General features: G+C 39.1%; 1 protein-coding gene across 1 annotated transcript in view; it reads right to left on the bottom strand.

The window, feature by feature from the left end:
• Positions 1 to 16,460, bottom strand: part of LOC121369905 — a 30,496-nt gene that overhangs the window by 13,192 nt on the left and 844 nt on the right. Inside the window, exons 2-6 of the mRNA XM_041494985.1 lie at positions 16,123 to 16,302; positions 13,546 to 13,742; positions 10,770 to 10,942; positions 8,614 to 8,870; positions 6,512 to 6,770 (exon numbers count right to left, since the gene is read on the bottom strand). Of these exons, the coding sequence (XP_041350919.1) occupies positions 6,512 to 6,770; positions 8,614 to 8,870; positions 10,770 to 10,942; positions 13,546 to 13,742; positions 16,123 to 16,302 (1,066 nt within the window). The remainder of the gene's footprint in view (positions 1 to 6,511; positions 6,771 to 8,613; positions 8,871 to 10,769; positions 10,943 to 13,545; positions 13,743 to 16,122; positions 16,303 to 16,460) is intronic.

The following is a 16,460-nucleotide window of genomic DNA, read 5'->3' on the forward strand; positions in this document are numbered from 1 at the left end:
TATGGTTTGTGAGTTAAAACAAGAGTTGAGTCCTAAGCGGCAATATCAATCTATCGAGATACAGGGGTGTAGCCATTCTCTTATACGTCAGATTGTTTAGCTGGTATGAGAATTCAGATACAGGATGTTAGTTGGCCTTAACCTCCGTTTACTGGGGAAAAATGGTTGTCCGGTTACATAGACGTTTTCTTGTGTTCGAAGTTTGTGACGGGACCAGCCATTCATGGGGTGTTGTGAAGGACTTGCCTTTTGAAAAACATAGGAGTTTGGGTGTTGGGGTAACGATTTTAACTAGTTTAGTGTGGCCAGCCGCAAGGATGACAAATTGTTAATTGAGACAGCCCTTTACCACAAGAAGAGTGTGAGGTTGAGAGATAGATATCCTGCGGTTGTAATGACTAGGGCTATGGGCCAGAAGGGTAGCACGAGAGACCCAGAGGAAAATTGTGATTTGTCTGATACGTGTGTGAGCCATGAAATTGGAGTGGGATGAGGTATCAGTTAAAAGGGTAGATAAGTCAACTGAGGAACTAAATGTGGCTGGAACGCTGTGGACCTCCCGCAGAGGGGAAATTAACCCAGTTGTGTGTGATGTAGAGGGGGCATAACCTTGTAATAGACAAGAGTTAAATCCTAGAGCAGGGGGGCTGATCCAAATTTGTTGGCAGCTCGCACTACATTGTTAACTGAGGGTGGAGGAGATCCCCAGAAAGGATCAGATGTCAGGTTATTATATGGACCAAGGGGAGTATATTAAAATGAATAAGAGGGTGGAAAAAAGGTGTGCCTGATAGTGAGGAATGTGTGACAAGAGTTGCTAGAATTGTGGTTGCCCTCTAAGTACCGTCCGTCATGTGTTTATTGTAGAGCACATGAGGACGTGTTTGCTGGCCACTTAGGGTGGAATAAGACTCATAGTAAACTTGCCTCAGAGTTTGTATTGGAAGGGAATGTTGGCAGATGTCAGTAAGCAATTGTATATCATGTCAATTGTGTCAGGTTGTGGGGAAACCAAATCAGCTAATTCCTCCCTATCCCCCTGCAGAAGGGGGGGTCCCATAGGTTGGGGAAGCCTTTCAAAAGTATTGATAGATGTCGTGGGGCCATTACCGAAAACGCGTTCAGGCAACCAATTCTTATTAACAGTTATGTGCTTAACTACGCATTTTCCAGAGGTGATTCCCTTAAGGAAGGTTACTGCATCTGTTGTAGCTAGTGCGCTGCTTAAATACTTCACGTATACGGGTTTACCAGGTGAAATTCAAAGCGAAAAGCGACCGGGGTATGACTTCATGAGCAAGTTGATCCAGCAAGTACTGTCTAGGTTAGATATACGACAGATTCGTTTTGCTGCATTCCACCCTGAGAGCCAGGGCGCAATAGAACGTTTCCACCAGAGCATGAAAAGTATGCTCCGCTGCCATTGTTTCGACAATGGTACTGACTGGGACCAGTCAATCCCTTTCGTGTTGTTCGCAGCACGGGATGCGAAGCAAGAATCTTTAGGATTCACCCCATTTGAGTTGGTCTATGGGCATTCAGCCCGAGGCCCTCTTGAATTGGTAAAAGATAGTTGGTTAAACAAGGATAATGCCGAAAACCTGCTGATTTATGTAGGGAGAGTTAGAGATGAATTGTGGCAGGCGACCGAACTAGCTAGGAAGCGTCTGAGCTATGCTCAGAGCAAAATAAAATCAGTGTTTGATAGGAAGGCTAGGAGTCGGGAATTTAAACCAGGGGATAAAGTGCTGCTGTACCTTCCCATTAAACGGGGTTCATTACAGAACCGGTATTTCGGTCCCTATGTTGTGCACAAACGGGTTAATGAGACAGGGTATGTGATAAACACTCCTGATAGGGTTAGGAAAAGTAGGTATTGTCACATCAATTTGCTGAAAGGTTATTTTGACAGACTGCCGATAGTTCCAGTGTTACCTGTCCAAATTGAGAGTCACTCAATTTCCTGTGATGACGTCAAGACTGCAGAGATCAAATTAACCAACAACCAGATTCTAGCAGACTTGAGTTCTTATCTACAGCACCTTGACAGCCCCCAGCGAGCAAAGTTGACTACGTTGATACAAGACAATGTTTCCATTTGTCAGGACTTTCCAACGGTTACCAATACCTTAATCCAGGATGTGCGCTTGGAACCCAATGCTACACCGATTCGACAGCATGCCTATCGAATAAACCCTGTAAAACGTGCAGCACTGAAAAGGGAGATAGATTACATGTTGGAACACGACATTCTGGAACATTCAAACAGTCAGTGGGCATCACCTGTTATACTAATTCAAAAGGGAGATAACAGTTTTTGGGTGTGTGCTGACGTACGTCGCGTGAATCAACTCATCAAGGCAGATGCCTACCCTCTACCCCGCCTTGACGATTGCATCGACCGAGTTGGACACGCTCAATACATCACCAAATTGGACCTATTGAAGGGGTTTTATGCCATTCCGTTAACGGAGAAAGCTAAGGACATGCTGGCGATCATCACACATGACGGCCTCTTCCAATTTCGAGTGATGCCGTTTGGTTTGAAGACTTCCCCTGCTGCCTTTCAAAGGATGATGAACCATGTGTTATCAGACTTAGAAAACGTCAGTGTGTATCTGGACGATGTGGTGTTAGCCACCAACACTTGGGATGAACATTTAACCAGTTTACAACAAATATTCAGTCGCCTACAGAAAGCTAACTTGACTGTGAACCTGGGTAAATGTGAATTCCTAAAAGCTTCAGTGACCTATTTAGGTCATACTGTCAGACATGGTTGCGTCGCCCCAATGCAGGCCAAGACACTAAGCATCAGCCAGTATCCTGCACCGACCAACCGTCGTGAAGTTCGCTGGTTTCTTGGTATGGCCGGTTATTATCGTCGTTTCTGTGCTACATTTGCGACGGTAGCTGCACCCATCACATCGCTGCTAAAGAAGGAATCGAAGTTCCAGTGGTCAGATGAATGCGAGAAGTCATTCAACCATCTTAAGCAGATGCTCTCCTCGTCTCCCATGATGGCAGCACCAGACTACCGAATGCCTTTCAAGCTGGCTGTGGATGCCAGTGACGTGGGAACTGGAGCTGTGCTGTTCCAAGAAGACGAAAATGGACTGGACCATCCTGTAAGTTTGACAAACACCAGGTGAACTATTCCACTATAGAGAAGGAAGCTTTGGCCATGGCATAAGCTCTGAAGCATTTTCAGATTTACATGAAATCGGCATTGCATCAAGTGGTTGTCTTTACTGACCATAATCCGCTTACTTTCATTCACAGAATGAAAGCCACCAACCAGAGAGTTTGAGATGGAGTCTTCTTCTGCAGGAATTCCCAATTACCATTGAACATATCAAGGGCACATCCAATATAATCGCTGATGCCCTGTTCCGAAGTTGAACGTTGTGATAATGTGTTGACGTTCTTGATTTCTGTTTTTGTTTTTATATATTTTATTGTATACCAGGGACTCAGAGACTCAGTGTGATTACTGGTAGTCACCTTATTACTATAAATGCCCAGATGCGTCGGTTAACGCACTCTCGTTTTGTTTAAATGTAGTATATTTCCCTATTCCTAGAGTAGAGGAAATATCCTTTTCGATGTGGGGGTATGTGACAGCACATGCTCTTATCTTTTCGCCTGTGGCTATGTCCATTGTGTTGGGGGCTAGTGCAGCTTAGTTACGTAATACCTCCGCGCGACCGTGCCTCCTAATACACTCCCATACCAGATGTGGAGGCCATGTGGAGAGGGGTTACGTAATACCTCCGCGCGACCCTGGTATCTCTAGAGAACTGGCAACGATCAGTCTAGGGTTGTAAGAAAATATCCCGTCTTGGTCGCTGTGGAAATATACACATCATACGATTCGGTCCCGTGTACTGTCTCCGGACCAGTCTGGGATTTTTATAATAAATAGCTAGGATTTTAGATATATCAGGGAGAAACATTGGACGTATCCAGGGGAACGGACGTTGTCCAACTGAACGAACTATATTAGTTCAGACCGGACTTGGTAACTATATATTTCTGCTCTGTTGTATAACCTTGATGTGATTGATGTGACTTTAAATATTTTAATACTGTATTATACCAATATTCTTTAGACAGTGTCTCCGGTAATCTGACGAAGTAAATTGTAGGCTTCACTGTTCTAATATTTTTATACGAGTATTTGGTAAGATAAAGCTTAGCCGGTCATCCTAGAGGACCTAGGTAAACTGTAGGTTATTGTCTTTATTGTGATATGTACCAGTATTAATTCTGTATTACAAGTTTACTGAATGAGTATTTAAGGGTTAATTAAAAATTAACCAGTTAGGAATAGAGTTGTAATTCCTTTATTAATCAAGTTCCCCTGGCAGCGTTTCTCAATTATCACACGTGTGTGTGTTGTATCACGGTGAAGTGATTAGAATATTGTGTAAACTAGACACCTAGTGATTAACTAATTAAGTGATTAGCTCTGGGTTGTTATTGTATTGTTGTGGTTAATTAATTAACTGCGGCAAGTGCATTTGTCAGCGTTAGTGTTAATACAGATTCTAAAGTGTATTGTGTTTTTTGTGTTTTCTAGTGAACTAAACGCGCTACATATATATATATATATATATATATATATATATATATATATATATATATATATATATATATATATATATATATATATTTATATAAGATCTTATCTCTGATTACTCCTAGAGCCGGGCCACTCGGGTAGTAGCCTGCCCGATACAGAGAGATCTAATAGATATACAGTTAGGAGAGATATTTGGATAATCGTGTTTTATTCAGTTAGGGTATTATAGAATCCCCGTGACAATATATATATATATATATATATATATATATATATATATATATATATATATATATATATATTTATATTATATTTGGCGGCTTCAACTGTTAATAACAATTTCAAGATGGAGACTGTCGTTATGGTCGCGTCTGGTTAGGATATAAATATTATTGCATCGCTCGCCATCGCTCACGTCGCACGCGTCCGGATAGACTATCGTATAAGCAGGAGTGCTATACGGAATTTATGAAACGAGGTTGAAATATTTTTATTCCCCGAGCGAGAGCGAGTGATAAAAATCAATTTCCAAACGAGTTTCATAAATTCCGTACATGGTATTCCCGCAAATATTATAATTTATTAATTATCCACAAAGTGTGCTTTATAACAAACGTTAAATATGATTCCTATCGCTTAATAATCGTGTTAATAACATTCAGCGTTGTCAATTACAGTGACGCGGAATTGTAAGATGTTTCCGACTAATAAAATATTTCTACGATTAAACTTGCATATTAAATATATTTTTTTGTTCAGAATATTAGTGTCTGTATATTCAATGTGTTTCTGGTCGTCTTAATATTTGTAAGAAACCCAAACTGGATTTTGTCTTAAAATAATTTCGTATGTACGAAAAAATACTTTTTTAGAAATAAAATAAAATTTAACCTACTACAAATATTAGAACGATCAGAAACACGTTTAATATACAGCTTCTAATATTTTATGCAGAAAAATATATTTGATATGTAATTACAATCGTTAAAAAGTCTCTGTTAGTTGATAACATCTTTAAAAATGCAGCAAACTCAGGAATGTCCCTTTAAGGTATTATCATACAGCCCATGCCATATATGTAACATAATAAAGATAAAATCGGAAAATACCATATTTATATAACCGTTTAGTTTAGACCATTAACACAGACATACACAGTTCAGTGTTCGTTGAACAATGATTTCATAAAATAATCTATTATTCAATCGTATGACTTAAAGTTTCATAAAGCCCCCAAAAGGGAGTTTGTTTCCTTTAACAACAGGAATTCACTGCGTAAGAGTAACGTGGTCATTGCTGTTCACTAAAATCGTTTCAGTATTTAAATTGTGGAGATCCAACCATAATTTCTCGGGATTTTTTCATTTAGACGTGGGAGAGAGTAACTTATCCACCAAATGTGGCTTCTCATGATTTGTAGAATGGGCATTATCAGTCATCCAGGCTCGAATTTAAGCGGGAAACCAAGCCCCTTATGTTTGGTGAATTAACTTGTTTCGTTTTTGTATAATGTGAGAAGTCTTGTTTATCAATGCCACCAAGCTACATTACGTTAATGTTAAACCCCTTATTAAAAAAAGCTACACCCGCGCATTCTCCACTCAGTTCACCACTTCCCTCACCCCCCCCAAAAACCCCCCACAAAAAAAAGCAAAAAACCATTCACTCATTCATGATCATTAATTCATTTCAACTTATTTTGTGCTTATTAAGGTTCAGGCACGCTGTCTTGGGCACACTCCTCGGCTATCTGGGCTGTCTGTCCAGGACAGTAGGTTAGTTGTTAGTAGTTAGTGAGAAAGAAGAGGGTATAGTGGTCTTACACCTACACATTGAGTCTGGGTGGGAGCCTGTACCGAGCTGCGATCCCTGTACTTACCAGCCGTATTAAAAAATAAAATAAAGAAACAAAACTTAGATATATACCTGCTGCTCCCGTGACATCCACTTGAATGAAAAACGAACACTGATAACCACCATCGTGTACTGTGATAAATAAAACTTTCTTGTCGAAACCAGTCATGAGGTAGGGATCCGATAGAGTACCCACATCAACTAGATCCCGTCGCCACACTGCACCCCACCCTTGTGGTTTTCCAAAACTCCACAAGTCGTCTGTCTTGCCGAACCACAGACCTGACTGGGCCTGACCCGTCACCACGTTGTTGTCCATGATTGATGATACCTGCAGAGAACAAAATATAATAAAATAGAGTCACCCACCCAAACCCACACACCCAATCACACACACACGCACACACACACACACGCACACGCACGCACACACACACACGCACGCACGAACGCACGCATGAATTTATAATGAAATCAGTAGAAGGCAGGATGATAACGAAGAAATACAGCAAAATGAAACTAAAACGGAGTTGACAAAAATCACTGCATTTGAGGGAAGGGATATTGCTACTGTTATGTACAAAAATACAAATAGAATCAGCCCCCACCCCCGACCTCCCCCCCAAAAAGAAGATTTTTTTTAGAAAAAACACAAAAAAGGCACAGAACACATTGTAACACCATAAAAATAGAATTAGTGTACAAAGAAACATATTTTTGTAACTACCCGCTGAAGCAATTAAAAGGAATATAATATGATTGGATACAGCTTCGTACACAACAACACATGTCGGATGCTCAACCCACGAACTTGCCGATTTCTGACTGACTGGCACGCGATCACTACGAACAAACGGCGCTGTGAGTAATGCTTATTAGCCCCCTTCGTCTGAATTCGTCTATCTCACATATAGTTTTCTAAATTATTTTTAGCAGTATCTCAAGATATTGAGGTATTTCGTGTATAGCTTTATCATGTACTGCTACATATTAAGTCTGACTTCATGGCAATTTACCCATTTTTACAGTTATGGCCGTTGAACTTTAGGAAATAAGAAGATTTGTTTTACTTTTTTTTTTCACAATGCCTCAAAATATTGAGCAGAAATTTATCATGTACATGTACTATTACAGATCAAGTTTGACTTTCGTGGCGATTTACCCATATTTTACAGAGTTATGGCCCTTGAACTTAGGAGATACGAAAATTTGTTTTACAGATTTTTTTCCACAATGTCTCAAAACATTGATCTGAAATTTTGTGTGTAGGTTTATGATATACATGTACTATTATAGATCAAGCTTGACTTTCATTACGATTTACCCATTTTTCACAAAGTTATGGCCTTCGAACGTAGGATATAGAAATTTGAGAATACAATCGGACTGATAGCGGGTAGGTTTGTATCACACTCGGAGCTTAAACGTTTCGCGCACGGAATAATTATGAACAACAAATCTTCTATTCTATGCCTAGGGCGGATGATATATGAATCCAATAGGCCTATAATCTGTTTTCAAAACCGATGGCTTAAAATTTCGTCATTAAAGGGACATTCCTGAATTTGCTGCAATTTTTAAGATGTTATTGACTAACAAGAGACTTTTTAACGATTGTAATTACATATCAAATAAAAAAACCCACTTCTGCGTAAAATATTAGTGGCTGCATAGTAAACGTGTTTCTGATCGTTCTAATATTTGTACTAGGTTACATTTTTTATCGTACGTACGAAATTATTTGAAGACAAATTTCAATTTGAGTTTCGTACAAGTATAAGACGACCAGAAACACATTGAATATACAGATACTGATATTCTAAACAAGAAAATATATTTAATTTGTAAGTTTAATCGTAGAAATATTTTATTAGTCGGAAACATCTTACAATGCAGCAAACTCAGGAATGTCCCTTTAATGTTGTCTAATACCGAAACACAGATATAAGTAATATAATACTAGACTGATACCGGGTAGGTTTGTATCACACACGGAGCATAAACGTTTAGCGCACGGAATAATTATGAACAACAAATCTTCTGTTCTAGGCCAAGAGCGGATGATATATGAATCAATAGGCATGTCATCTGTTTTCAAAACCGATGGCTTAACAACTTCATCATTAAGATTGTGTAATACCAAAACACAGATATAAGTAATGTAATACTAGAACCTGATTTCCTCCCAAGACCAGCATTCCCCGAAATGAAGTGTAATCGGGAATCATCCTCAAATGCTGACATACTGGTCTCAGTCCCCACGTACTCCCCGCCCATCCGAGTGGAGACAACTCGTAAAACATCCCATGCGCATCCATCAGATAGCGCTCCGTTTCAACCTCGCGAATTCGTGGCCATTCCGTTTGCCAGAGATGATCATACGCATGGCTGGCTTTTGGCAAACGATAGGTCTGCCATTTTCTGTCCTGTCCTAATAAACAAATAAAAAGCATACAATTAAAGAATGCGAAAAAAACAAAAAAACACAAAAACAAATAAATTCAGCAGTAATTTCAAAACTGGTATAAGTGAAAATGTTTTTAACATGCATGCATGCACGCATACATACATGCATGCATACATCCATCCATCCATACATACATATATACATACATACATACATACATACATACATACACACACACACATGCATACATACATACATACATACATGCACACACACACACACACACACACACACACACACACACACGCATACATGCATACATACATGCATACAAGTCAACCCAGTTGTAATTTACCTTGACTATCTCCCACGAAAACCTCTAGAATCAACTCAACCCAGTTGCAAGTTACCTTGACTATCTCCCACGAAAACCTCTAGAATCAACTTAACCTATTTGCAAGTTACCTTGACTATCTCCCACGAAAACCTCTAGAATCAACTCAACCCAGTTGCAAGTTACCTTGACTATCTCCCACGAAAACCTCTAGAATCAACTTAACCTATTTGCAAGTTACCTTGACTATCTCCCACGAAAACCTCTAGAATCAACTCAACCCAGTTGCAAGTTACCTTGACTATCTCCCACGAAAACCTCTAGAATCAACTCAACCCAGTTGCAAGTTACCTTGACTATCTCCCACGAAAACCTCTAGAATCAACTTAACCTATTTGCAAGTTACCTTGACTATCTCCCACGAAAACCTCTAGAATCAAGTCAACCCAGTGGCAAGTTACCTTGACTATCTCCCACGAAAACCTCTAGAATCAATTCAACCCAGTGGCAAGTTACCTTGACTATCTCCCACGAAAACCTCTAGAATCAATTCAACCCAGTGGCAAGTTACCGTGACTATCTTCCACGAAAACCTCTGGAATCAATTCAACCCAGTGGCAAGTTACCTTGGATATCTCCCACGAAAACCTCTAGAATCAACTCAACCCAGTTGCAAGTTACCATGACTATCTCCTACGAAAACATATAGAATCAACAGTCAACGCAACCCAGTTGCAATTTACCTTGACTATCTCCCACGAAAACCTCTAGAATCAACTCAACCCAGTTGCAAGTTACCGTGACTATCTCCCACGAAAACCTCTAGAATCAACTCAACCTATTTGCAAATTACCTTGACTATCTCCCACGAAAACCTCTAGAATCGACTCAACCCAGTTGCAAGTTACCATGACTATCTCCTACGAAAACCTATAGAATCAACAGTCAACGCAACCCAGTTGCAATTTACCTTGACTATCTCCCACGAAAACCTCTAGAATCAACTCAACCCAGTTGCAAGTTACCGTGACTATCTCCCACGAAAACCTCTAGAATCAACTCAACCTATTTGCAAATTACCTTGACTATCTCCCACGAAAACCTCTAGAATCAACTCAACCCAGTGGCAAGTTACCGTGACTATCTTCCACGAAAACCTCTAGAATCAATTCAACCCAGTGGCAAGTTACCTTGACTATTTCCCACGAAAACCTCTAGAATCAATTCATCCCAGTGGCAAGTTACCTTGGATATCTCCCACGAAAACCTCTAGAATCAATTCATCCCAGTGGCAAGTTACCTTGACTATCTTCCACGAAAACCTCTAGAATCAATTCAACCCAGTGGCAAGTTACCTTGACTATCTTCCACGAAAACCTCTAGAATCAATTCAACCCAGTGGCAAGTTACCTTGACTGTCTCCCACGAAGACCTTTAGAATCAATTCAACCCATTTGCAAGTTACGTAACCTAGACTATCTCCCACGTACATCTTTAGAATCAACTGAACCCAGTTGCAAGTTACCTTGACTATCTCCCACAAAAACCTTTACGATCAACTGAACCCAGTTGCAAGTTACCTTGACTACTAGTATCTCCCACGAAAACCTTTAGAATCACAGATCTGTAGTCCCAACCCACAGCATAGATGACCTTTCCAAAGTTGCGCCTTCCAGTAACCTCAACAAATGCTGTCCGTTCCAAAATTGTCCAGTTGTGACCTGGACCTTCCCACTCTGCTAAGCGACCACCATGCTGAGACCTGTGAAAAGTAAACTTCTAAATTACGTACGATCATCGTTAGCTGACCTTACTGAATGGGAAGAAAGAGAAGCAAAAATCCTTGGCATTAAATTTGACTAAATTTACCCCCCCCTCCCCCCCACAAACCAAGACTCAACCTCCCTCTAACCAACAAAAGAAAAAAAAAACACACAAAAAAACACAAAAAAACAACAACAACAAAACAACAAGAAACAAACACACCCTCTACCCACACCCCCCCCCCCCCCCGCCCAAATTAAAAAAAACAAAACTAAAACACATAAAAATAAAAATAAAACCAACCACATCCCAACCCTTAAAAATAAACAAACCACCACCCCCATAAATTTTTGTTAAAAAACCTACACACCCAAAAAACCAGCCACCAAACTCAAAACAGATTCCAAAAGCAGCAACAACAACAGCAACAACACCAACAAACAAAAACATAGGCATACGGGCTCCCATTTTTGTAGAGGGGGCAGGATAACGTTTAGTTGAAATAAACGAAAATGGCAGAATCTGAATAACAACAGTTATTCATATTTGCTTTACTGCCAAACAGCTATATAGGGCTGAAAACGAACCACTACGCATTTTTACACGGATTACATTAATTGTCGGTAGAATAAATGAATGAATGAATCTTTAATGACACCCCAACACGAAAAATACATCGGCTATTGGGTGTCAAACTATGGTAAAGGCAAATCTAAAGTGATGATCAACATCAATAAAAGTTCTGCATTCCATCACATAATTGTCAGTAGATGATGGAAATACATGATGAAAACGTTTCAGGTAAGCTCATTTTGGCCGAATCTCTCTACCGTTTTTGCTCAAATTTGAGGATATGCTCCAGTATGGGATGAGAATGGGGGTGAGGACTGCCCCCTACTCTGCCCCAATGTCTCGTACACTTATGAACGAAAACCAAAACAAATACAGAAGAAAAAAACAAGAAAAAAAGAAACAAATCATCAAGAAAATGCCATATATAGTCCGTCCCACAGGGAACGCCTTTTTTTCATACTACTAGTTATTTATTTCTTAGCAGACTGATTTGGAAATTGTACACAAAATTAGTATTATTTTGTTATTTCCAAAACACATTTACTTTTCTTCTTATGTCAAACCAAACTGAAATTATTTACAAAAAAACTAAATTGTTTTTGTAGAATCAAGGAACGGACTATAGCTTGTTAACCTCTACATACATGTTGTATAATTATTAATAGTTTATACATGTATAACGAAATGTTCTGTTAAAGTCATACTGTCACAGATTTAAGCACCTTATTTTTCTAAATGAAAATTACATTAATATTTGGATACCAAATCTAGCTATCGCATCAACTTAACTGAACCACGATGGAGTGAAATCCATGTCAACCCAATTGACAATATCAGTTTTTGAGTTATAGACCATTGCCATAATTCAATTATTTTTATGAAATATTGTTAATAAGTGGAGTGTCGTGGCTACGTAGATAGTTGAATAAAGTACATTTAGGGATAAATCAAATTTATATATTTTTAGGTAATACTTTGTCAGGCTATTTAATAGGTCAGTGGTCTGTGACAATATGCCTTTAAAGGGGAATATCCTGGGTTTGCAGCCCCTATAACATGTTTCCGACTAACAGAGTCGTTTTGGCGACTTACATTACATACTAAACATATTTTCTTCTTTAGAATACTGTCTGTATATTCAATGTTTTTAGCAGTCAGTTTTCATTTTACTTCATACTATCTATATTTTCTTTGTACGTACACATTTTTTGGAAGATAAAATCCATTTTAGGCTAAGTTACAAACATTAGGACGACAACAAACACCTTGCTTATATAGACACTGACATTTTAAACAAGAAAATTTCGTTAATATACAGAATATCAGATTACTACGTTTTGATATCATGGTTATTTGGCGAGGTTTAGATAATGGTGTAACAGGCGAGCGTCAGCGAGCCTAGCTGTTACACCGTTATCGAACCGAGCCAAATAACCACGATATCAAAACGTAGTAGCATGATATATATATATATATATATTTTTTTTATCATGCAACCCCTTTCAAGTTATATTTTGGTAATCTGTTTAAGTCAAGAGCGGTATAGAAACTCTTAGTATTATCGTGTAGAACCTACTGCCAGAAGTCGGATAATAGCAGGTGATCAAAATATGTAATTCAAAACGCTGGCTAGTTCTGAATGGGAGAGAATAATGGAAAATTGACAAAAATAAGAGGTAATCTGATGTTACGGGAAGTGTAAATGCTATATTTATTTATGCAATTCAACAATTATTACTGTAAATGGATGTTTGAAAAATGAGGAAACGACCTACCTGAAAATTGACAAAACATCCGTCATGCGCACTACTCATTTCCTAGTGAATGATAACACATAACAACGCAAACGTTATCATGCTAGCAACGGAGGAGTTATCAGACAGTGACCTAATAACACTTCGAATTACCATGCAGGGGTTATCAGGTAATATGAAGCAAGGTTGCATGATAAATCTAATTTTAGTCGCCATGTTTCAATGACAGCAAACTCAGGATAGTCCTTTTAATATTAATGAATGACAAGATGACCCTGTGAAGTCAGCCTCTTCAAACGTGTTACTGGTAACCACTAGTCTGCCGTTCATGGTGTGTGCTGCCTTGAAGTGGGGCTGCTCACCAGCCGTAGTGTTAATATCCAGAACCTGTACCAGGTCAAACAGCTGTTTGCAGGTCAAGTTGTAGACATCGCACTCCCACAGAGGCCCGTCCATTCCAAGCATGTACACCTAAAGCGATACAGGAACTTATATAGACAATATTCTACATGAGTAGGTTCCAGCCAGTGCACCACGACTGGTATGAGCGAGACGTAGCCCAGTGGTACAGCGCTCGTTCGATGCGCGGTCGGTGTGGGATCGATCCCCGTCGGTGGGCCCATTGGGTTATTTCTCGTTCCAGCCAGTGCACCACGACTGGTATATCAAAGGCCGTGGTATGTGTTATCCTGTATGAGGGATGGTGCATATAAAAGATCCCTTGTTGCTAATCGAAAAGAGTAGCCCATGAAGTGGCGACAGCAGGTTTCCTCTCTCAATATCAGTGTGGCCCTTAACCATATGTCTGACGTCATATAACCGTAAATACAATGTGTTGAGTGCGTCGTTAAATACAACATTTCTTTCACAACTGGTATATCAAAGGACATGGTATGTACTTTCCTGTCTGTGGGATGGTGCATATAAAAGATTCCTTGCCGCTAATGGAAATACAATGTAGCGAGTTTCCTCTCTAAGACTATATGTCAACATTACCAAATATTTGACATCCAAACAACCAATTATTAATAAATCAATGTGCTCCAGTGGTGTCGTTAAACAAAACAAAACATGAGTGGGCGTTAGAAACCATTGATCTTACAACGAATTTGTTTCAAAAGATACATGCAGATGTTAGTTTGTTGATAAACAAACCAATTTTCGTTTCATCTTGCGAAAATCTACACTCAAAAGCAACTGGCTGTATCTAACGAACAAAAGTATTCTATTTCTTACATAGATATGTAAAAACCAGGGGCCTAATTCACAAAGCTCCCTTGGGCTCTGCTAGACAACAAAGCATGCTCTTTGCAAGTATTTTAGCATTGCACTGCGATACTGCAAAGTTGCGAGAGTTTAGTGAATTAGGCTCCAGGTTTTCTATAAATTTAACCGACTTTTATTTGCAATTGAGACGTATTTACTGCCATAGCGAATGTAGTTAACTTGTGCGTCACTAAGCAATCAGAATTTAGATTCGTGCTAATATCCAGTTACGGTTCAAGCACGCAGTCCTAGATACACGCCTTAGCTATCTCGGCTATATGTACATGAGTTAATGAATACTAAAAAAAAGTCTGAATCAAATTGTTAACAACTACAATAAATTACTATTCTGCCTTTAATTACCTTTAGATTTCCCCAACATTTTGTCAAGACAGAAATCGCGAAAAACCCCATTGCAACGACACAGATTCCACATTCTAGAAGGTAATCATGTCATCTATATCGACGGCACTGGAATCTTTTGTTGTCTCATTAGTGAGAGAGAAATACGAACCCAGTACCTACTACCCTTAAAGGGACATTCCTGAGTTTGCTGCATTGTAAGATGTTTCAGGCTAATACAATATTTCTACGATTAAACTTACATATTAAATATATTTTCTTATTTATAATATCAGTATCTGTATATTCAATGTGTTTCTGGTCGTCTTAATATTTGTAAGAAACCCAAACTGGATTTTATCTTCAAATAATTTCGTACGTACGAAATTTTTTAAAAATTCTAGGAAATAAAATGAAATTTAACCTAGTATAAATATTAGAACGATCAGAAACACGTTTAATATACAGACACTAATATTTTATGCAGAAAAATATATTTGATATGTAATTACAGTCATTAAAAAGTCTCTTTAGTCGATAACATCTTTTAAAATTGCAGCAAACTCGGGAATGTCCCTTTAAGGCCGATGGCTTAACCAATACTAGCCCAAGTATGCTGCTAAAGCTCGAACGGCAGAAAACTCGAGCTAAACCAAATATACTCTTAAAAAAAAGTAGGGGAAACTGAGATATTAATGTTAATATCAACTATTAGACCGAACATACATTTTGACCACAGACATCTTAATAATAAAAAACGTTCAGATCTGTTTATCAACACACCGAAACACATTCCATAGTTTGCACGTGCATCACGCAGCTGCCCCGTACACGTGCGTGGGTGTCATTCTCGATTTTGACAATTTCCAGGAAGGTCAATTAATCACTGTCAATCGTTTTCATTCTGTTGATCATACAGTTGTTATTGTTTTGTTTTTAGTCATTTTTATTGTTTGAATTTGCGATTTACTGATAAAAAACCCGTCAACTTTCAAATTTCACTTCTTACCCCAATCGTCCTTCAAGATCTTTGGTGGTCACAAAACCTACTGTAATATTGAACTAACGGTTGTAATGTTTGCCCAATTAATTCACTATTATCATATAACCATTCCACACAGCTAATATACCTTACAATTTTGGCAATTGTAAATTCTTATTATAGTTCCCCTACTTTTTTTGAAGAGTATATTTCACCGAGACGGGTGCCGTGATTTTTGTTCATCAGTAAGCCTGTACTAACTTTTGTTTCAGGCTCATTCAGGTGTTCTGCCGTTGCTGCCACTCGGACTTGCAGCAGGTCTTGAAACACGCCCACTCGGCGCTGGGTGTCCACGGTGTACGGACCGATGACGATTCTGTTAGACTGGCGATGGATGATTCGGTTTGCGTACGTTGATCTGTGACTTGCTATCTTCTTCATCTGAAAGTGCAGAAGACAGCTGTATTAGAAAGTCAGTATATTGATTTTGAACACCCCCACCCCCCACAACGCCGTTCCAACCAGTGCACAACGACTGGTATATCAAAGGGGGCGTGGTATGTGCTCTCCTGTCTGTGGGGTGGTGCATATAAGAGGTC

Source organism: Gigantopelta aegis, chromosome 4 (genome assembly GCF_016097555.1).
Source record: "Gigantopelta aegis isolate Gae_Host chromosome 4, Gae_host_genome, whole genome shotgun sequence".
NCBI classification, from domain to species: Eukaryota; Metazoa; Mollusca; class Gastropoda; order Neomphalida; family Peltospiridae; genus Gigantopelta; species Gigantopelta aegis.